Source organism: Salmo trutta, chromosome 3 (assembly GCF_901001165.1).
Source record: "Salmo trutta chromosome 3, fSalTru1.1, whole genome shotgun sequence".
Classification (NCBI taxonomy): domain Eukaryota; kingdom Metazoa; phylum Chordata; class Actinopteri; order Salmoniformes; family Salmonidae; genus Salmo; species Salmo trutta.
The window spans coordinates 43,431,329-43,455,299 of NC_042959.1; the positions used below are offsets into that span (position 1 = coordinate 43,431,329).

Below are 23,971 nucleotides of genomic sequence, written 5' to 3' on the forward strand. Positions count from 1 at the left end.
CTGAGGCTGGGCAAGGTAAGGTTAACACACACACAGGCAAAGTACATGCAAGCACGCAAGTATACACACACCCATACTGTACATGCACATACACATGCACGTCCACACACTCAAACTCATGCACGCATGCATACTCGCTTTTCTCTATTCAATGTAATTCTATTCCATTCTATTATATTTGATCCTTCCACCAACTCCCCTCTCTTTCACCTTAATACAGGGGCGAGGTAGGCAGTATCTTTGTGTGGGCGTCTGGTAATGGTGGGTTGGTGAACGACCACTGTGGAGCAGACGGCTATGTCAACAGTGTCTACAGCATTGCCGTTGGGGCTGTCAATCACACGGGCAAGCCCGCCTTTTTAGGTGAGCCCTGCCGTCATGGCTGTCACTCTAATTGGAGCCAGTTTGGGAAATACACTACCCCTAGTAAGTCTCTCTGTGTGCGTGTATATCTATTCGACACTGTGTGAGAGTGAGTGCAGCCCTGCTCTTTAGCTCCTGTTAGCAGCCTGTTAACTGCTGTGATATTTATAGCGGCCTCACGGTTGACCTGGGCTGGCGGATATGTGTGGATGCACACACACAATCGCAAGTGTTAATTGGAGGTGAAGCGTAGCACCGCGGCTGAAGCGGCAGAGAAAAAGAGTGAACGAGGGAAGGAAGAGAGGTGTTGATGTGCACTAAGTTCAGGAGTGTGACAAAGTCGAAGGCCAGGAAAGAAAAATGTCTGCATGCCCTGCTCAGCTCCATGGATATAGACTAAACAGTGTAATATTACCCTGTAACACATACCACTGTCTGTGACTATTGCCACTACCAGTCTACTCCCCTGCGGCATTCAGTCAGTCACCACATTGATGGTCAGAGGTGTTTCCTACGAAGCAAGCTAGATTTACTCAGGGTTTTCTAACCAGTTAGCGTCACATTTCAGCTCAGGCTTCATCCGTACAACGACGGTGGATATTGCTTGTCCGCCTGCCGCTAACTGTAGCAGGCTTGTAGCTGCGTGTGATCGTTGCACATGGCTAGTGGAATACTCAACTCTTCATTGAGACAATGCTGCGACATCAATCCATTTGTGAGTCAGTGACACATTTACCTTTGTGCCCAAATCTAAATGAAAGAAAAGTTATCGTGCAAATTCAGCAGGCTATGTTGTGAAATAGGCTTTTAAAAGTGCAGTCTTTTATTTTATTATTTGTCGTTAATGCCTATTTTAGTGTGCTTATCAATGCACAACAAACAAGCACCCTTTTTCCCACTGCTATCGATAACATAATTTTATTAAACCATACAAAAGTTTTACTGTGTGTGAAGTTTAAAATGCATTCTGTCATTGCTAAATGTGTAATGTGACATATTCTAGCACACACAAAAAAACGTTGAATTAACTAAATATTTATTCGGTCGTCTTCCTCAAGTGAATGCGATGATGACAGAATCTTTGCAAGAGGGAATATGGTTTCATTGGTCCTCAACTTGTGGCTCAGTCGATTTAAATTCAGGGTAAGTGGAGTAGCCGTGAGTTACCCTGCCCCGGAGCAGGTTAGTTCTGAAGGATTCGTTGCCATAGAAATGTACCTAGCTAAAAGGTGAGCCACTTTCTTATGACTGGTTATCCCGAGTTGAACTCCGAGTTGACCAAAGTTACCTCGCTAACTCCTCAAAACTGCATTGTAGGATACCCCTCAGGTGTGGAGGAGCGTTAGGTGTGTATATGTGTGAGAGTGAGTGAGAAATATCCCCTGGTCGCTGTTACAAAATCAGTTCCCCCACGTGTGACTTCACTGAATTCTTCACCCGAGAGCAAAATAGCTAACTACACTGTTTGTGTGAATTTATTTGTTTGTTTGGTACCGTTAAACAAAGAGTGTACTACACACATTCAACAATTATCCCAGGTGCATGGTCTAAAAAACTATACCGAACAAAAATATAAAAGCAACATGCAACAATTTCAAAGATTTTACTGAGTTACAGTTCGTATGAGGAAATCAGTCAATTGAAATAAAGTCCTTAAGCCCTAGTCTATGGATTTCACGTGTGGAAATACAGATATGGATCTGTTAGTCACAGATACCTTAAAAGAAATGGGCCTCACGATCTCGTCACGGTATTTCTGTGCATTCAAATTGCCATCGATAAAATGCAATTGCGTTCGTTGTCCGTAGCTTATGCCTGCCCATACCATAACCCCACCACCACCATGGGGCACTCTGTTCACAACGTTGAAAATAACAAACCGCTGGCCCACACGACGCTATACACGTGTTCTACGGTTGTGAGGCCAGTTGGAAGTACTGACAAATTCTCTAAAACGACGTTGGAGGTGACTTATGGTAGAGAAATTAACATTACATTCTCTGGCACCAGCTCTGGTAGACATGCCTGCAGTCAGCGTCCCAATTGTAGGCTCCCTCAAAACTTGAGATGGCATATTTTAGAGTGGCCTTTTATTGTCCCCAGCACAAGGGGCACCTGTGTAATGATCATGCTGTTTAATCAGCTTCTCAATATGACACAACTGTCAGGTGGATGTATTATATTGGCAAAGGAGAAATGCTCACTAACAGGGATGTAAACACATTTGTGGGGTTTTTACATGGAACCCAAAAGGGTTTTTACATGGAACCCAAAAGGGTTCTACCTGGAACCAAAAAGGTTCTCCTAACCCTTTTAGGTTTTTGATAGCACCTTTTTATACCCTGCACATAGAACATTATTGTTGTTGTGTGTGTACACCACTAAATTTGTTAAGTTGCAATTGAAATGTACAGTATTCTGTTGTGTGCTCTGCAGGTGACAGTGTCCAGTCTAGGGGACGGTTGTGTCACCCACTTTGCGGGGACATCCAGTGCTGCACCCATCGCTGCTGCGATTCTGGCCCTTGTCCTGGAGACCAAGTAAGCCTTGGTCATCCTCTCCCCTCCTGAACCTTACTCAACTGTTGCGTCATTTTCTCCACTGTCTGTTTTTCATCTGCATTCCATGGCTTAGGTAGTTCGCTTTGTATTTATTAGCTGTCTTAGTTTCCCATCTTTATGTCTAAGTTCAAGTAGCTCCCTTTTCTCTCTCTGTCTATTTGTGCAAGTGTTTTCTCTCTCTCTCTCTCAAATATAGAATGCTTTATTGGCATAAAGTACAATTTGTAGATATTGCCAAAGCAATATTGGTAGTACAGTATTTCAGTAAATAATGAATAAAGGATCATTAAATACAGTTCATTTCAGTAGTGGGGCGGCAGGTAGCCTAGCAGTTAAGAGCGCTGGACCAGTAACCGAAAGGTCGTTGGTTCAAATCCTCGAGATGACTAGGTGAAAGGTCTGTCGATGTGCTCTTCAGCAAGGCACTTAACCCTAATTGCTCCAGTAAGTCGCTCTGGATAAGAGCATTTATTAAAATGTAATAATAATAGTTCATTGTAGTAATAATACTACTACATACTGTATAATCATGTATACAGGCACAACACTACTGTTGTATTGTGTAATTTTTGGTCGATACATTTAATTGAATAAGATTAACAATGGCTAATAAATTAATAACAAAATGTACATGGATGATGGTTACACTATGTATTGCTTGTACGTAATATACAATGTAAAAACTAAAGGGAATTAATGTTCGTGAGGTGTCCCTCAGGCTATGGCAATCATATACATTTCTGGCAGTAATAAACTCAGCAAAAAAAGAAATGCCCCTTTTTCAGGACCCTGTCTTTCAAAGATAATTTGTAAAAATCCAAATAACTTCACAGATCTTCATTGTAAAGGGTTTAAACATTGTTTCCCATACTTGTTAAATGAACCATAAACAATTATTGAACATTCACTTGTGGAACGGTCGTTAAGACACTAACAGCTTACAAATGGTAGGTAATTAAGGTCACAGTTATGAAAACTTAGGACACTAATGAGGCCTTTCTACTGACTCTGAAAAACACCAAAAGAAAGATGCCCAGGGTCCCTGCTCATCTGCGTGAACGTGCCTTAGGCATGCTGCAAGGAGGCATGAGGACTGCAGATGTGGCCAGGGCAATAAATTGCAATATCCGTACTGTGAGACGCCTAAGACAGCGCTACAGGGAGACAGGATGGACAGCTGATCGTCCTCACAGTGGCAGACCACGTGTAACAACACCTGCAGAGGATCAGTACATCCGAACATCACACCCGCGGGACAGGTACAGGATGGTAACAACAACTGCCTGAGTTACACAAGGAACGCACAATCCCTCCATCAGTGCTGAGTGTCCGCAATAGGCTGAGAGAGGCTGGACTGAGGGCTTGTTGACCTGTTTTAAGGCATGTCCTCACCAGACATCACCGGCAACAACGTCGCCTATGGGCACAAACCCACCGTTGCTGGACCAAACAGGACTGGCGAAAAGTGCTTTTCACTGACGAGTCGCGGTTTTGTCTCACCAGGGGTGATGGTAGGATTCGCATTTATCGTCGAAGGAATGAACGTTACACCGAGGCCTGTACTCTAGAGCAGGATCGATTTGGAGGTGGAGGGTCCATCATGGTTTGGGGCGGTGTGTCACAGCATCATCGGACTGAGCTTGTTGTCATTGCAGGCAATCTCAACGCTGTGTGTTACAGGGAAGACATCCTCCTCCCTCATGTGGTACCCATCCTGCAGGCTCATCCTGACATAACCCTCCAGCATGACAATGCCACCAGCTATACTGCTCATTCTGTGCGTGATTTCCTGCAAGATAGGAATGTCAGTGTTCTGCCATGGCCAGCGAAGAGCCCAGATCTCAATCACATTGAGCACATCTGGGACCTGTTGGATCGGTGGGTGAGGGCTAGGGCCATTCCCCCCCCAGAAATGTCCGTGAACTTGCAGGTGCCTTGGTGGAAGAGTGGGGTAACATCTCACAACAAGAACTGACAAATATGGTGCAGTCTATGAGGAGGAGTGTACTGCAGTACTTAATGCAGCTGGTGGCCTCACCAGATACAGACTGTTACTTTTGATTTTGACCCCCCCTTTGTTTAGGGACACCTTATTCCATTTCTATTAGTCACTTGTCTGTGGAACTTGTTCAGTTTATGTCTCAGATGTTGAATATTGTTATGTTCATACAAATATTTACATTGTAAGTTTGCTGAAAATAAACGCAGTTGACAGTGAGAGGACGTTTTTTTTTTGCTGAGTTTATACACTGCTCAAAAAAATAAAGGGAACACTTAAACAACACAATGTAACTCCAAGTCAATCACACTTCTGTGAAATCAAAATGTCCACTTAGGAAGCAACACTGATTGACAATAAATTTCACATGCTGTTGTGCAAATGGAATAGACAACAGGTGGAAATTATAGGCAATTAGCAAGACACCCCCAATAAAGGAGTGGTTCTGCAGGTGGGGACCACAGACCACTTCTCAGTTCCTATGCTTCCTGGCTGATGTTTTGGTCACTTTTGAATGCTGGCGGTGCTTTCACTCTAGTGGTAGCATGAGACGGAGTCTACAACCCACACAAGTGGCTCAGGTAGTGCAGCTCATCCAGGATGGCACATCAATGCGAGCTGTGGCAAGAAGGTTTGCTGTGTCTGTCAGCGTAGTGTCCAGAGCATGGAGGCACTACCAGGAGACAGGCTAGTACATCAGGAGACGTGGAGGAGGCCGTAGGAGGGCAACAATCCAGCAGCAGGACCGCTACCTCCGCCTTTGTGCAAGGAGGAGCAGGAGAAGCACTGCCAGAGCCCTGCAAAATGACCTCCAGCAGGCCACAAATGTGCATGTGTCTGCTCAAACGGTCAGAAACAGACTCCATGAGGGTGGTATGAGGGCCCGACGTCCACAGGTGGGGGTTGTGCTTACAGCCCAACACCGTGCAGGACGTTTGGCATTTGCCAGAGAACACCAAGATTGGCAAATTCACCACTGGCGCCCTGTGCTCTTCACAGATGAAAGCAGGTTCACACTGAGCACGTGACAGACGTGACAGAGTGGAGACGCCGTGGAGAACGTTCTGCTGCCTGCAACATCCTCCAGCATGACCGGTTTGGCGGTGGGTCAGTCATGGTGTGGGGTGGTATTTCTTTGGGGGGGGCCGCACAGCCCTCCATGTGCTCGCCAGAGGTAGCCTGACTGCCATTAGGTACCGAGATGAGATCCTCAGATCTCTTGTGAGACCATATGCTGGTGCGGTTGGCCCTGGGTTCTTCCTAATGCAAGACAATGCTAGACCTCATGTGGCTGGAGTGTGTCAGCAGTTCCTGCAAGAGGAAGGCATTGATGCTATGGACCGGCCTGCCCCTTCCCCAGACCTGAATCCAATTGAGCACATCTGGGACATCATGTCTCGCTCCATCCACCAACGCTACGTTGCACCACAGACTGTCCAGGAGTTGGCGGATGCTTTAGTCCAGGTCTGGGAGGAGATCCCTCAGGAGACCATCCGCCACCTCATCAGGAGCATACCCAGGCGTTGTAGGGAGGTCATACAGGCACGTGGAGGCCACACACACTACTGAGCCTCATATTGACTTGTTTTAAGGACATTACATCAAAGTTGGATCAGCCTGTAGTGTGGTTTTCCACTTAAATTTTGAGTGTGACTCCAAATCCAGACCACCATGGGTTGATAAATTGGATTTCCATTGATTATTTTTGTGTGATTTTGTTGTCAGCACATTCAACTATGTAAAGAAAAAAGTATTTAATAAGATAATTTATTTCATTCAGATCTAGGATGTGTTGTTTAAGTGTTCCCTTTATGTTAATGAGCAGTATATTATGTGCTCTGTGTGATCAACACAGTGAAGACCCCTGCAGGGAACAACTCCCACAATACACCACTTCGTCCTTCTTCCTACCCCACATTGCATGCTATCAAAAGTACCCAACTGTTATACAGTACATGAGTAAAAGTATAGATACCTTAATAGAAAGTTACTCAAGTAAAAGTAGAAGTCACCCAGTTTATTTGCGATTTCTCCGTCACCTAGAATAACAGCTGTCATTGGGATTCAGCTCTTGGGTTTCCAGTGCTTTGAATTGTATAGATGTTTTGGGTCTTAATTTCAAATGTTGCAACATTTTTTGTGTACTTTTCTTTATATTTACAATTAAAGGGAATCTTCAAGGTTCTGCTCTGCGTGTGTTATTTGGTACTTTCTTTTGGATATTTAGGATAATTCATTTTCTCCAAATGCTTTTATTCGTAATTACAGGTTGGACCCCAAATCCTGCTTCCATATATAGGTCAATTGGTAAAATTACACTATTGAATATTTTGCCTCAAATCTGGATAGGAATATTTATTTGGGAGAATTGTCTTTTTATGGAGTAAAATGCTTTGTAGGCTTTTTAATTTAGTGCATTCACTCCCAGACTAAATCCACCAAGAGGCACTGATTTGTTTGTACCAGGTAGTTGTACTATTGGGGATGTTCAACCATGACCAAAATTAAGTGGACACCTGCACATCAAAACTCTCATTCCAAAATCATGGGCATTAATATGGAGTTGGTCCCCCTTTGCTGCTATAACAGCCTCCATTCTTCTGGGAAGGCTTTCCACTAGATGTTGGAACATTGCTGCAGGGACTTGCTTCCATTCAGCCACAAGAGCATTAGTGAGGTCGAGCAATGATGTTGGACGGTTAGGCCTGGCTCACAGTCGGCATTCCAATTCATCCCAAAGGTGTTTGATGGGGTTGAGTCAGGGCTCTGTGCAGGCCAGTCAAATTCTTCCACACCATTTCTGTATGGACCTCGCTTTGTGCACGGGGGCATTGTCATGCTGAAACAGGAAAGGGCCTTCCCCAACTACTGCCACAAAGTTGGAAGCACAGAATGGTCTAGAATGTCATTGTATGCTGTAGCTTTAAGATTTTCCTTCACTGGCACTAAGGGGCCTAGCCCGAACCATGAAAAACAGCCCCAGACCATTATTTCTCCTCCACCAAACTGTATAGTTAGCACTATGCATTGGGGCAGGTAGCGTTCTCCTGGCATCCGCCAAATTTGTCTGTCGGACTGCCAGATGGTGAAGCTTGATTCATCACTCTGTCCGTTTCCACTGCTCCAGATTCCAATGACGGAAAGCTTTACACCACTCCAGCCGAATCTTTGCATTGCGCATGGTGATCTTAGGCTTGTATGCGGATAATCGGCCATGGAAACCCATTTCATTAAGCTCCCAACAAACAGTTATTGTGCTGACCTTGCTTCCAGAGGCAGTTTAGAACTCGGTATTGAGTGTTGCAACAGCGGACAGACCATTTGTATATGCGCTAGGTGCTTCAGCACTCAGCGGTCCCATTCTGTGAGCTTGTGTGGCCTACCACTTTGCGGCTTAGCCGTTGTTGCTCCTAGATGTTTCCACTTCACAATAACATCACTTACAGTTGACCGGGGCAGCTCTAGCATGGCAGAAATTTGATGAACTGACTTGTTGGAAAGGTGGCATCCTATGATGGTGCCACATTGAAAGTCATTGAGCTCTTCAGTAAGGCCACTACTGCCAATGTTTGTCTATGGAGATTGCATGGCTGTGTGCTTGATTTTATACACCTGTCAGCAACGGGTGTGGCTGAAATAGCCAAATCCACCAATTTGAAGGGGTGTCCATATACTTTCATAAAGATAGTGTATTTCCTAATCTCTCTCTCGTTCTCTCTCTCTCTTGTTCTGTCTCTCTCTTTCTGCACTGCGTTGGTGTGTGGACTTGGGCCCTAGTCATGATTGTAGCTCTGTAACTTTGTAGCTGTCCGTGGCGTCTGCCTGCTGCCGTTCCTCAGTGTTATTGATGAGCCCGGGGCAGGGCTTTACCGCTCCACCTGTCATGCCACGCCGGCCCAGTCTCGCCCGCTTGGCCATAAAATGGACCGGAGGTCCCCTGGGCGAGTTGCGCTCCCAGGACATTACTGGTTAAGGGCTTGTATGAGCTGCACCACACAGCCTTTTCTATTTGTCACATCCCAGGGCTGATATTTCCCTCACGTCTTAATGGAGCTGAGCAGAGCACATGCACTCACACACACACACACACACACACACACATACAATAGTACTGTCATAACACCCACAACTTCACAAACAGAGTACAAAAAAACACGCACACACTGTGCAATTAAAATAATTATCTCTGTCTACTCTCCAACCCTTTTCTCCTGGTTCAATGTGTTGACTCCAAATCTCTTTTCCAGTTTTACTTTAGTCCCTCTATGTAAATATCACATACTTCATTCCATCCTGTCTTTAGTTTTACAGCTTTTTAATATTCTGTACGTCTATTTCAATCTTTTACATTCTCAACATTCTCAACCCCATTTTGGCTACTTTGCCTCTTTACTAATTCTCTCAACCTCTGTTCATTCCCTCCATCTTCAGTCCACCTTTTATCATCCCTCTCTTTTACCCGCTCCCGACACTCTTAGTCTGTCTGTACTGCTCTAGTCTCCCATCACCAATGACAACCCCAAGCTCTACCCTTACATTTACTGTATTTTATTATAACTGTATTTAACCAGACAGTTCCTATTTACAATGATGGCCTGGCCAGTGGCGAGACTAAAGCATCTCCTGTCACTCTGTCTGTGTGTGAGTATGTGGTGTGACTCTGTGGTCAGGTTATTATTGGAGGATGGTGTGTGAGAGATGATTCCTCATTAACCCCGGTGGCCAGTGCTCAGCCAGGGGTCAGCCAGCCCCGCTCTGGGAAAGGTCCCGTATTCAGACACATGAGCGCAAACAAATGATCTTTTAATTTGCTCCAATCACAGACCGGTGTGAGTGAACTGGCAGTTCTCTCTATCTCTCTCTCTCGTTCTCTCTCCACCTCTCCAACTCCACCCCACTTTTTCACCCTCTCTTTCTTTCTCCCCCTTCCTCTGTCTGTTCCAACCCTGTTTCTTTTTTTCTTTCCCTCTGTTCCCACCTTCTGTCTCCTCTCTTCCGCTCTGCGTTGTCCATCTTCGTCTGTCTGTCTATCTGTCTGAGCCACTGAGAGCAGGATAGCAGGGCGCTCAATAGGGGTTGGTGTAGTGTGTAATCAGCTAGGGTTCTCAGTGGGGACAGCAGCCTCTAATTGGTCTCAACTCAAACACTCCCTGAGACACAAACCGATGATTGGGGTATTATGTGTGGTTTGCGTATTATCAGGGCCTTACACACAACAGTCCCTGGACCTCACCCTCAACCTCAGAAACACACTAAAAGACAGGATCTTCATCATCTCTGCTCTGCTCTCCCTGCTCTGTCTTCATTTTGTCCCTATTAATCCTCCCAGAAATGGGAGCCAGAGTCATAGGAACTCTCCACATTTGGCCATAATCTTTTAATGTGGCGTACTTTAAGCCTAAGTGAGCCCATTTGGAGTGACTGTGCGCAGACTAGGATTCTCCCTATCTGTTATCTGCACAAGTGTTACTAATGGTTTTATCAATTAGGCCTCGTCCAATAACTACATGCCTGTGATCTCCTTTAAATGCAACCAGTGCAGTGCTGATTTGTGTAGTTAATCAGTGTGTGGATGTGTGTCGGACTGTGTGTTGATGTGGGTAAGTGTATGTAGTCTCTCTCTCTCTTTCCTCTCTTTCCCCCTCTCTCTCTCTTTCTCTCTTTCCTCTCTTTCCCCCTCTCTCTCTCTTTTTCACCTCTCTGTCTCTCTCTTCTCTCTCTAGCCTGTAAGGTCTGAAGTGCTTCTTCAGAAGATCCTAATGCGATGTGTACCCTTGCTGAATATATGTTTGCTTCCTAAAATGAGATAGTCAAGCCCAGGCTCGAGTGCAATGTTCTAACGGATCATATCCCCCTGAATGAAAAGCATCACACAGATATACCCCTCAGTCATTGCTCAAAATATGAAAAACTGGAAATATTGATCACTGTATTGTATGTATGCTTTGCATAAGTCTATATATATCAGCACTTGTATCACTTTCTTTCCCTTAACCTCTGTACTTACCCTAGTTTTTATTTTTCCCCTTCTCCTCTTTTCCTCCCTGTAGACTCCACAGTGCAGAAATAAATAGTTTATTGTTGATTTGCTCTGTCTTCATGTAAATGATTTAACAGGGACAATGTTATTCCTGTGGGTCCTGACCTTGTCTCGCTCTCTCTTCCTATCTCTCGATCCCTCTCTTGCCCTCTTTTTCTCTCCATCTCTCTCTTCCTCTCTCTCTTCCTCTCTCTCTTCCTCTCTCTCTCGCTCGCTCGCTCGCTCGCTCTCTCTATCCCTGCTGCATAGCCTCCTCCTGTGGGCTGGACACTGTCCTTGTGGCTCTCCCCCCCTCCCCCACCTCACCCCATCCTCCCCCCTGCCCAGACCCTGTGTGTGTGATAAATTATTCGTGGGCATGCTCCGAGGGCCCAGGGCTGCTCATTCCTACACACAGAGGGGCCGCATTGATCCGGCCTGTGGTTCAACTTAATTGGAAACACAGTTATACCTAGTAGCTAGAGACACACTCGAAAACATACACACACACACTCACTCAGAACAAACACACACACATATGCATACGCACAAGTATACACAGCACCAGCAATATACTCCAGCATGCACACACAGATTCACACGAAACATCTTCCCCTATTAGGGGGCAAAATATAAACACAGAACATTCGCTTGGAAATAGCTCTTACAGATATAAGACACTCACAGCTCCTATACTCGCCAGCATGCACACACAGACACACCCGTAAACACACACACGCGCACGCGCATGCCTGCACACACTCACCACGCATGCACACACACCCTACACCGTTAAACATGCATGCTATTCCTAACCAGCAGCAGTAAAGAGGAGTAACCGTACACAGTGGAGTAATAAGAAGGCTAGGGTTATTGATCTGCCCAGTACACTGACTATCATACAGCTAATAGATTACATCAGATGCATCAGAGCAGTCAACTCAATGAGGGGTGATCCTATTAACTGGGGATTTGTAAACAGTTGTGTGTTCACTCACTCAGACGTCTGCCCAGGGTTTGGGAGGGTTTGTGGGGCTTGGAAAGTGGACAGAGGGTGGGTGCTATGGGGAGTTTTGGGGCATATTTAGTAGTTCAGTCTCTGGCTGTCCTGGGTAAAATGCCAGGAGGTATTCTGAGCTTTCGGAGGCTGTTTCTGCTGTGGCCCAAACCCTACTCATGCCTGTAGGGGGAAAACAGAAATGTGGTGCCAAAACAGAGAGAAGGAAAGAGAGAGAGAGAGAGAGAGAGAGAGAGAGAAAGAAAGAGGGAGCGAGAGGAAGGGAGGGAGAAAACAGACCCACAAATAGACAGAGAGAAATTAAATCAGGTTCCCAGCCAATAGTGTGTTTTTAAGAGCAAAATGCTCTTTTCCAAATAAATAGATCTGTGTCACTGTGTGCTAAGAGACAGAGAAATCCGCGCCAGGGTTCAATAATTAATTCCCGAGTCGAGGGTTTTGGAGAGGTGCTGATTGGGCTGATTTTTTTTATTTTATTCTGTTATGATACAAAGGAGGCCGTTTGAAGTAATTTGTCCCAGAGAGAGCAGCTTGGAATACCATACAGGCTTTGATTTAGCAAAGCAAATGTAATTTAGTTTGCTTTATGCAAACCAGTCGGGGCCGGGGGGGGCTTCTCTGATTTCACCAGAGGGGTGGGGGGGTGGAGGGGGAAGGTGGAGGGAGCGTGGGGGGGAAGTGCACGCTAACCGAATCACGCCACAGCACTGTCTATATTTACTACAGAACATACACACACACACATACACACACTGTGAGCAACAGTTCAAAAGTACAAAGCCCAGCTCCCCACTCTGGATCCTTTTGAAATCAAAGCTTAAAATAATTGATTGCGCTGTGCTCTCCTTTTTTTGTTTTATTTTTGATCTTTTCTATTATTAGTGGTATTACTCCTATGGTGTACTGTAGCACTTGCCGGTTGCACATGCTGGTTGCCAGTTTTTTGTTTGTTTTGTTTTCTATTGTAAAAGAAAGCTTTTTGAAAGCATTTCCCCCCTATATGTGATTGGAATGGTTTGGTTGGACTGTGCCTGATATTTTCTGCCCATAGATTACGTCTTCCAGCATCACAAATGGGTGTTGCATTACAGATGTTCTTGTATTAACCATGACCTTGGGATTGTCATATGACTGTATGTCGCTCTGGATAAGAGTGTCTGCTAAATGACTTACATATAAATGTAAAATGACAGTTGTATTGAGCAGGTAGAACCTCATTCCACAATTGAGAAACATGCTTGTTGTCTAAATGGGATTTGTTTACAAGCCACTATTTTCAAACTGAAAAACTGGGACGTTGTAGTTGGATATAGTACAGTTTAGCTACCAGCTGGTCATGTTATGTAAAGGACACCAACGTGTACAGTATGTGAGCTTGACACGGCGTCGCCACAACCGTATTAACCACCTTTAATTAAGTTTGTTGTGCTTTTGCGTAGCAGACATGACAACTTCTCTTTGGCTGTCGAAGCCGACACCAGTGCCACTTAGTCCGAGAACTTAATGTTAGAAATGGGTGGTCAACACAGTTTTTAAGATCCATTCAAGTCTATTTTCTTAGCCAGCAATAATGAGTGGATAAAGGGAGAAAACCCAATTTCCTTTATGCTTTTTTATATCCTGAAAAGGCTCTCCTTGACGACCCTTTGGTCTTTTGTTAGAGAAAACGGAGCTAATATCCTCTAGCTCTCTGTGCAGTTTAAAGGTCTTAATTGGATTCCATTAGTATATTGCTTGACATGACACTTGAGTCTGCTGTATTAGAATACCCAGCTCGGGATTAAAAGTCCCCTCTATTCATTCTTTCCGCCAACCCCTTTGTTACGTCTCCAATATAATTCGTTGAATTCATAGTTTTCGCCAACTTTATTAAGCTTGAAATGACTTAAACCTATTATTTTACTTGTAGAGGATGCGTAGTAATAAGCACAATGGCAGGCCCAAATCATGTGCACATTTTCATGTGTGTGTCCACTTTCTATGCTAAGCCAAATACACACGTGTTTCATACCAAATCGTGTTTAGCCTACATGTGTTCCTGTGTATGCTCAACTCCCTCTAGATTTCATCATAAGGGAATATCAGGAGTATCATGAAGGAATGAATGCTTCTTGCTGGGGTTTGATGGAGTGTCCAATACACATATTGTACATTCATGTATTTGATGATATTCGTCTTTATCTTCCCAGTCCTGACTTGACGTGGAGGGATGTGCAGCATCTGATCGCCATGACAGCCAAGGTCCCCGACCCCAAAGAGCCAGGATGGAGTGTCAACGGAGCAGGGTACCACATCCACGACAGATACTCGTTACACACACGGTGTAAACACACCACACACATCATGTATACCACATATACTGTACTGTAGCCAGTGTTGGGATTAGTTACTTGGAAAAAGTAATGTATTACATATTATTCGTTGCGTTTAACAAAAGTAACATGTTACATGTTACGTTACTATATTACTTTGTGTGGAAATTAATGCGTTATATTACTCATTATATTACTTTGCGTTACTTTCCTGATCGTTTGTTTGACTATCGGGGGGAGTAAGGCGAGATACTAACTCAGGTTTGATCACTAGTTTCTCCTTTCATCTGTGGCACTGCTTTCCTCTGCTACTCTACAAGTGCTGCTTAATTATCCATATATACTGTAAGCCAAAGATCTGTACAGATTTACTATCTTTTCATTCAAAATCTTTCTCTAGAGCCTTTCTGGTTATAGACCGAACGAACATGGACCCATAGAGACGTAGAGATGACACACTTGCCACGATCACAGAAGCAATCAATGGCAAAGAGCAGAGGTTTACCCTCTATACATTTTTATGGAGGTAGCTGTCATGACATTTCTCCAAACAGCCTTTCTCCGCTCGCTTGCGAGAACTAAATTAAGTCGAGATCGGATCATGGAAACGCGCCCAGTAGAGATAGGATTCTGAAAGTAACGCATGCATCAGTTACAAAGTAACTGTAATAATATTACCAATTTAAAAAAAGAACGCTACTTTACTCCATTACTCATAAAAGTAATCTGATTACGTAACACCCCCAGCACGTTAGCCTACAAACAACGCACATACTACAGCCATTGACATATCATGAACATGACACATAGACGCATGCACTCACGCACAGAAACATACACATACGAACTAGGGACACATGTTACAGTGGGGTGAAAAAGTATTTGATACCCTGCTGATTTTGTACGTTTGCCCACTGATAAAGAAAGGATCAGTCTATAATTTTAATGGTAGGTTTATTTGAACAGTGAGAGACAGAATAGCAACAAAAATATCGAGGAAAAACACATGTCAAAAATGTTATAAATTGATTTGCATTTTAATGAGGGAAATAAGTATTTGACCCCCTCTCAATCAGAAATATTTCTGGCTCCCAGGTGTCTTTTATACATGTAACGAGCTGAGATTAGGAGCACACTGTTAAAGGGAATGCTCCTAACCGCAGCTTGTTACCTGTAAAAAAGACACCTGTCCACAGAAGCAATCAATCAATCAGATTCCAAACTCTCCACCATGGCCAAGACCAAAGAGCTCTCCAAGGATGTCAGGGACAAGATTGTAGACCTACACAAGGCTGGAATGGGCTACAAGACCATCGCCAAGCAGCTTGGTGAGAAGGTGACAACATTTGGTGTGATTATTCGCAAATGGAAGAAACACAAAAGAACTGTCAATATCCCTCGGCCTGGGGCTCCATGCAAGATCTCACCTCGTGGGGTTGCAATGATCATGAGAACGGTGAGGAATCAGCCCAGAGGATCTTGTCAATGATCTCAAGGCAGCTGGGACCATAGTCACCAAGAAAACAATTGGTAACACACTACGCCGTGAAGGACTGAAATCCTGCAGCGCCTGCAAGGTCCCCCTGTTCAAGAATACATATACATGCCGTCTGAAGTTTGCCAATGAATATCTGAATGATTCAGAGGACAACTGGTGAAAGTGTTGTGGTCAGATGAGCCCAAAATGGAGCTCTTTGGCATCAACTCAACTCGCCGTGTTTGGAGGAGGAGGAATGCTGCCTATGACCCCAAGAACACCATCTCCACCGTCAAACATGGAGGTGGAAACATTATGCTTTGGGGGTGTTTTTCTGCTAAGGGGACAGGACAACTTCACCGCATCATTTGACGGGGCCATGTACTGTCAAATCTTGGGGGAGAACCTCCTTCCCTCAGCCAGGACATTGAAAATGGGTCGTGGATGGGTATTCCAGCATGACAATGACCCAAAACACACGGCCAAGGCAACAAAGGAGTGGCTCAAGAAGAAGCACATTAAGGTCCTGGAGTGGCCTAGCCAGTCTCCAGACCTTAATCCCATAGAAAATCTGTGGAGGGAGCTGAAGGTTCAAGTTGCCAAACGTCAGCCTCGAAACCTTAATGACTTGGAGAAGATCTGCAAAGAGGAGTGGGACAAAATCCCTCCTGAGATGTGTGCAAACCTGGTGGCCAACTACAAGAAACGTCTGACCTTTGTGATTGCCAACAAGGGTTTTGCCACCAAGTACTAAGTCATGTTTTGCAGAGGGGTCAAATACTTATTTCCCCCATTAAAATGCAAATCATTTTATAACATTTTTGACATGCGTTTTTCTGGATTTTTTTGTTATTCTGTCTCTCACTGTTCAAATAAACCTACCATTAAAATTATAGACTGATCATTTCTTTGTAAGTGGGCAAACGTACAAAATCAGCAGGGGATCAAATACTTTTTCCCCCCACTTGTACATACACCACACACCTATGGAAAACACACATGCTACAGCCAAACAGTCCCACAGACAACACCTGTGCCCTACACAACACACCCTACACTACAGACAACATATATATATATATATATACCTCAGATACTACACCATACTACTTGATATTACACCCACATTGTAAAACAGACACCTGTTTATGACTTGGTAATAAATGATTTTGGCAGGGCAGAAGTAGCATTGTTAGTGTCACCATTCATGTGTCTGACGAGTGTGTCTGAGTGTGTATAGATGCTGTGATTTACTGCACCGAGCAGTGCTCAGGAAAATGAAAGCACTCTCTCCTAATGTGGGGTGGCAGGTAGCCTAGTGGTTAGAGCATTGGGCCAGTAACCCCAAGGTTGCAAGATCGAATCCCCGAGCTGACAAGGTAAAAATCTGTCGTTCTGCCCCTGTTCCTAGGCCGTCTTTGAAAATAAGAACTGACCTGCCTAGTTAAAAAAAGGTTTAAAAAAAATGCTGCGTGAGAGGCTTTAAGTGGCAGGCTCCTCCAGATGTCATGCTTTTACAATGTCAGTCAGGCAATGGCATTGCAGTAATCAGTCTAGAGTTGTAATGTATTTTTGCTCTCTCACCTCATCTCTCTCTCTCGAAATCTCTCTCCCCCTTCTCCCCTCTTTTCTTATCTCTCTCCCTCTTTCACTGCATCTTTATCAGTCACTCTCTCCCTTCATCTCTGTACTTTTATCTTTCTTTCTATCTGTCTTTTTGTCGCCGCCTTTATACTGTATTTCTTTCTCTCTCTCCTTCCTTCCCCTCTCTTTCTTTTGGTCTAATCCTTCTCTCGCTCTCTTGGCGATATGTAATACAACAGATTATAACCAGTCTGTTTCTCTGAGAAGAATAGATTAATTAGATTATAATGATTCATCACATCACAATGCAGTTGTTGTTGAAATACATCAATTTCGGTGATGTGGCTGAGGACTGGTAATGCCCTGATCATATTGTTGCTCTGTTCTCAGTAATTACAACTAATGGTTTATTGCGGGGATAAAGACCATCAGAGCTGTGCATGGGTTTAGGGTCACTTAACATGGGTACAGTTGTTTGGAGATGGGGATAAAATACAACAGATCTTAAGATTAGGCTAAGAGGAGATATTGTGTCGCGGTAGAAATTAGGGGAGAGTGTGATGATGCTGGCTATTGCCTTATTCACATCAACATGTTTTTCTTCAGGTCAAGAACCCGTTTATTCTACGATGGTAAAGTATATGAAAGATGATTGAAAGACATGGTTAACAAAACAGAAACAACGTCACAAATTCACACAACACATTAAAGATGGCAAATGTATGAGTCTTCACAAAGAGGTTTAGGTGTGAGGAAGTCCGTTGGGTAGGGAGTGGGATCTGGGATGGGTTTTCTCCTCTGGTTCTCTGAGGATCGGTTTACTATTCAGGAACGATTGTCGGGGTTATAGCTGAGTTCTAGCTGTGTTGGGAGGTGTATTTCTGTGCATGATATATGTGTATGTGTTGTGTACGTGTGGTGTTTGTGTAGTTTGTGGTTTAGTTTAACAAGGTAGGCTAAAGGTTTCATTGGGGACGTGTGTACTGTATTGAGGACAGATGGCTGTTGTGATAGGAGCAACTGCATGGCTTCTAGGGTTGCGATAGAATAGTTGTTTCACAGGAGGTTGATGTAGAGGAGAAAGCGGGGCGAGTGCATACCCAGAATTCCATCTGTGTGACCTCCATATAGACTACGGAGCTTTAGAAACACTGATGTCGTAGACCGACACCCACCTCCCATCGCCACCGCGACAATAAACATGTCAGCCGCCACACGCCAGCGCAATCTGCAATCAGATTTACTGTGCATGAAATATGGCAGCGCTTTTATTGGTCTAAAGGCTTGTCACTCATCATTTATTGTCTGTTGCTAGGCCTGCTGGGATGTCAGTGAGTTGCCTGCCCCCTCTGGAGCAAGAGAGAGAAAGCGAGAGAGAGGAAGCGGAAAAGGAGGCGCAGGATGAGCGAGGCAGAAGGAGGCGCAGAGAGAGAAGAGGGCAGAGATTGGAAGACGGGAGGGGGAAGAAGTAGAGAGAGTGATGGAGCTGGAGAAAAAGAGCAAAAAATAACATGCATCCATCCTATTTCATTGTGAAATGGGTTTATCAGGTTGACAGAGTAACAGTGTCAGTGCAAGCCCAGGTCCATACAAATGAAGCTGCTCTGGCACCCCCTCATACAGCTTTGTATTCCTTTGAACACTGACACCTATTGATCATGTGGTTGACAGTGGAAAAATGTATCTCTGGTTAGTATCTTCACTTGAAGTGTCTGACCCAGAAATGGCAAGTCGGGGTGTGTCAGCACTTGGAGGATATAGTCCAAAGAACTGCACATCCAAACAGGCTTCATTTCCTTTAATCTCTTTGGATAGAATAGGTAAAATTATTGTAATTATACCGTGGAAGATTGGATGGAAAATAATTGAGAGAAAAGATCAAAGAAATGGTGCCGTCCCTGCAAAGACAAAGTGAATATCAAGGAGAATGAGAAGCGAAATGGTATAAAAAAAAAAGAAATAAAAAATGAGAAGATTCCAATCCCCCTTTTTGAAAAATGATGCTCCGCTCATGGAGAACTATTAGAATGTTTACATTTGCGGCATTTTGTTCCATATCAAAATAATTAATTGCCTCCGTTTTCAAATTAAAAGTACATTACAATGCAATTAAGGATGCAAATGAGTCTAGGCCTGTCGCATACAGCCAGAAAAAGTGAGAGACAGAAATAGAGAGAGAATGTGGTGATGCATGAGAGTTGGTGTGCATTTTTGTGTATTAGTGATAATGTATTGTTGCGTGTGTCTATTTGTGTGTGTGCATTTGTGTGTGTGTGTGTTTTTGTGTGTGTGTGTGTGTGTGTGTGTGTGTGTTTGTATGCTCATGCATTTTGTGTGTGTGTGTGTGTGTGTGTGTGTGTGTGTGTGTGTCTTTGAATGAAGAGGATCACGTTTGAATTGTGTCCTCTTAAACAACTACAGGGTAATCAGGTCACTCTTCCCATAGTAACTAATGGACCATAGGATGGTACATATCTCTTACACACACACTAAGATCCTCCTTGTTTTGTATCTTATAACTAGACATATACATCAAAACACACACACCACAGCACATCGCAAACACTCCTCTCTGTCTTTGCCTCCTCCCTCGGGCTGTGACCTCCAAGCCAGCGTTTCATGAAAGATGTCTACATCCCTGCAGGACTGTGGACCGTAAAACATAATTTTGCCATAACGTTCCCTCTTTGGAGAGAAAACAGATATAAAAGTATATAGCGTGTGGTTTACTGCGGCCCCTTCACCCATCCTGGCAGCAGCACCGGCTGATGGATGCTCTGCATCGCCCGCCTTTTAATTGCTCGTAAATTTTTGATCCAGGGGAAACGCCACGTTCTCCTTGTCCCCTTGGCGACATGGGTGACAGAGCAGCTGGAGGGGGACAGGGGGAGGGAAAGGGAGGTGTGTGGGGGGAGGGGGGCTATAAAAGACCCTCACACAGACAGAAGGACCATGGAGACGCCAGAACAGGAATATCTAGGATAGAGGACAGGATGCAGACCATAGAGACACTGTTAGAGATCTCACGGAGTAGAACACACGATGTAGGCCTGGTTAAGAGGATGTTGCAGATAAACTGATAAACTATGTCAATAATAAGGAGAGTATATGGCATCCAATATTTTTTTTTTCTCCCATCAACAGTTTGACCATGAGAATAAAAAGTTCAAGCTGTGTCTTATATGTTGATTTATTGACAGGTACTTTGAGTATCAAGTCTCTTTTAATTAAATCTGAGAATAATGTTTCATTGTGTGTGTGGGTTGGTCTGGGCCTGTATTGCAAGGGGCTTGACACTCATGTCATTTGGGCACACTTTTAAGGGGGTTACGGGCTGAAAGGTTGCCTTACCACAAAATAAAACAGATTTTCTTGCTAGCTTGGTTATTTTAAAACGAAACTCCTGATGTTTGCGCAAATTGCCTGCCTCAGAAACCTAAGAGAATTATACGAGAAGCTTGGTTGAAAACTAAACACGGAGAGGTTTTTAAGTACTGAAATATAGTCTGCTAAATTTGCATACTCACAGGCGTTGTAGTAAAGTAGTCCTTTAAGTGCCTTTACGGTGTTGACAGTAATGGATGAAAGTGAGCAGTTTGATAAATGACTCATCAGAATTCACATCTCTGTGACTGGTGGGTCCCCAAGTGGAACGGATGTGCATATGGTCTTGTTTTGTTGTGAATTATGTTGAGGTGATTATACAGATACAGTACATCCAGAAGTATTTAGGTTTGCTTGACCATTTCCTGTAGTGTAAAGAAAAATATTCAGTATTGATATAATTGTGAGTGGGGGCTAATCGGAGGTAAAAGTGATTATTAAAACATTCTATAGAAGGGGAGTATCTAAATTAATGACAATTAGGAAATGTGAAGCTTTAATGTGAAATCATGCAAATATCTATACAATTACATCACAATTTGGAACATTTTGAGATGATCAGATCTATTAGTATTTGATATACCTTGTGTGTATTGGCTCAATATAAATGTGTGCCACTGCATCACAGTGCTAGTACAGTTTACTATGGATAGAGACTGCATATTAGATTTTCGGGGACTCCTCTGTACCAGACTAGCTTGTTCTTTTGAAGGAAACAATTAAATTCTCTCTCACCTCCCTCCCTCCTCTCCCTCACTCCCCACTCCCTGTTCTCTGTTCTGCTCTCTGTCCTCCCTGCTGTCTGCCCTGCTGTGTGAGTGTTCTTGGCCAGTCTCATTAGTTAGTGTTCCACTAGGTGGGTCTGTCTATAGCGATCTCTCCTCACATTGATTCTGATCCCTCTACACCCAGCAGCAGCCCTGCATGGCCAACACACACATCGATATTCCACAGGTCACTGTCTAGGGCCAGGGGTTAGAGGCTTACGCTCATCTTTTCAGGCTCATCAATGTTTTGGAGCAAGACAGGGGAGGGGGGGACGATTGATTCACACACACATACTAACAAAAACACACATACTGTACATGCTCTGGGTTGGAACCGATTTAGGGAATAGAACCGAATGCCGGAAAATAACGTAATTTTTTCGAGGAATGGAAACAGAACTGGGAAATGAAAGTGATCTCTAGTGTTCCGGAACCATATTTTTATATATTCAAAATATCTAGTATATAATTATGTGATTCAGTAAAGTTCTGATGCTAGTAAAAGCCTAAACGCATTCCAATTCATGTCATGTCATGATGTTCAACGCTTCAGGCCAAGCCCCTTACATGTCCACCCCACTCTCTCGCTCTCTACTCACCTGTGAAATTTCAGTTGTATATAATTTTAGGTTTCAACCCCATATACATACACACCTGCATGGACGCACACACATGCTGTACACACACTTCCACTCGACCGATACACAATGGCCGGGGCCTGTTCTGCTGGCCACAGAGGGCGAGTGATGGGTTACCATGATCAACCTCACCAGCATCACCCCCAATTACTCATTCTCTTAAAGGCCTATTAAAACATAATTGCCTAGCGATTTACATCCAAGTTAATGTGGCTCCGGATAATGTATTATTTTCCATAAGCCTTTTTCTTTTGTGTTGGCCAGAAAAGGGGCGAGAGAGACTGTAATTTCCTGAGTCATGAGGAAAAGGCATGTTGGCAGCCGAGTGTAATTGTTTAAACCCCCTCACAGACACCTTCCAGTCACCCCCTTTTAATCCTCGTTATCGCTCTCATTAGTCCGAGGTCAAAGGTCACCCAGCGCCCCAGAAACACAAACACAGGCACCGTGGCGGGGCGGGAGAGGGGGGTCCTTCTCCTATCCGTTACTCTCTACTGCGGCTCCACCGAGGATGCATCTTCCACCCCTGCTTAGGGCTTAGGATGTGTGTGTTGGAGGCTAGTCGAGCCACCTCTGCCTTCACCTCTGCTTGTGATCTGTCTGCAGGAATCAGGACCTTGTTTTCCCCCCAGTGTCCCTCTCTAATTGAAGCTAATAATGATCAATTTAAGTAATTAAGTGCTTTGCCTGCTTGGATGGGGGCTGGCTGGTGAAATCATTTGCAGAGCAGGGCTGCACTTGTCTACCTTCCCTGCTGCTACCGGTGGGGCTGTGGATGGAGGATGGAGCTGAGGGTAGGGTTGGAGGTTCCAGGGTCACGTCAATAAGCAGGCTCCCTACAGCTCCTCTGGCTTACCTGCACTGCTTGGCCAGGACTCAGCAAACACGCACGCACGTACACACACACAAATATACACACATATAGCTATCCATCACGTGGTGCATGCAGTCGGCTGGGGTGTTGGTGGGAATCTGTTTCATTAGTGCTGCTGTTTCATCGCTCTGACTGGATCTAGGGATGAGCTGGGGATATCCCATTTATTCACTGGCCCCCGCGTCCCTCTCCATATGGCCCCGGAACCTGTCTCTCCCTCCCTGGTCCCGTGTTAGTGGAAAGCAATTGTGTGGAATGTGTAGGAATTAAGTGTCCCATCATTCAGAGTAGACATGCAATTAGAAGAGCTGAACCAGTTTCCAGCAGACAAGCTCCGAATCCTGTCACTATAACGCACACCCAGCTCTTTCTTCACTGGTTCTCAGGGAGTGGCACACACACACGCGTATGTGGGTACACACACAAACATGCATGCGTGCACATACGCAGGGACACGCGCGCACACACACACACACACACACACACACACACACACACACACACACACTGACACACACAGAGGATGTAAACGGAAACTTAGCACCCATATTCGCATGCTAAAAACACACCCACAAAGACATGCAGAAGCATCCCTTACTGCACTATTGCATTCAAGCATAATGCAGTTCTAGCTGTGTGACAAGAGATTATATATACCTACTGCTGTGGGTGCACACCATTTCTGTTTGCTCATGAGTATGATGCACCCTCTGCCATTATTCAGTCAGCTCTTCCATCTCTAGTCTAATACCTCTAAGATATTGAGCTAACCAGGAATGGCCTCTGCTGTATGCCTATCCATCCTAGACACATTTTTGCTCCGAATTTCATCGCTGTCGTCGAGCAACTAAGTACAAAATAGTGAATTGCAGACATAGAGAGATAATTGCCGTTCACGCACGAAATTTGGCAAGCGTCTTTCCCACGAGACCCTGATGAAATGGTGCTTCAACCCTCGAAACTGTCATTCTTAAT

At 44.4% G+C, this 23,971-nt stretch overlaps 1 protein-coding gene across 6 annotated transcripts in view; it reads left to right on the forward strand.

Moving 5' to 3' along the window:
- The first annotated feature begins 233 nt into the window (after nucleotides 1–233).
- The window catches only part of LOC115175678 (endoprotease bli), a 54,151-nt gene continuing 30,413 nt past the window's right edge, over nucleotides 234–23,971 (forward strand). For 4 of the 6 annotated variants that reach the window (XM_029735139.1, XM_029735124.1, XM_029735134.1 and 1 more), the window contains exons 1-3: nucleotides 506–1,078; nucleotides 2,800–2,903; nucleotides 14,150–14,245. In XM_029735139.1, coding sequence (XP_029590999.1) covers nucleotides 1,022–1,078; nucleotides 2,800–2,903; nucleotides 14,150–14,245 — 257 coding nt within the window. In that variant the 5' untranslated portion in view covers nucleotides 506–1,021. Of the gene's footprint in view, nucleotides 427–505; nucleotides 1,079–2,799; nucleotides 2,904–14,149; nucleotides 14,246–18,648; nucleotides 18,814–23,971 lie in introns of those variants that run through there. The other 2 variants (XM_029735107.1, XR_003872085.1) reach the window with 2 other exon arrangements.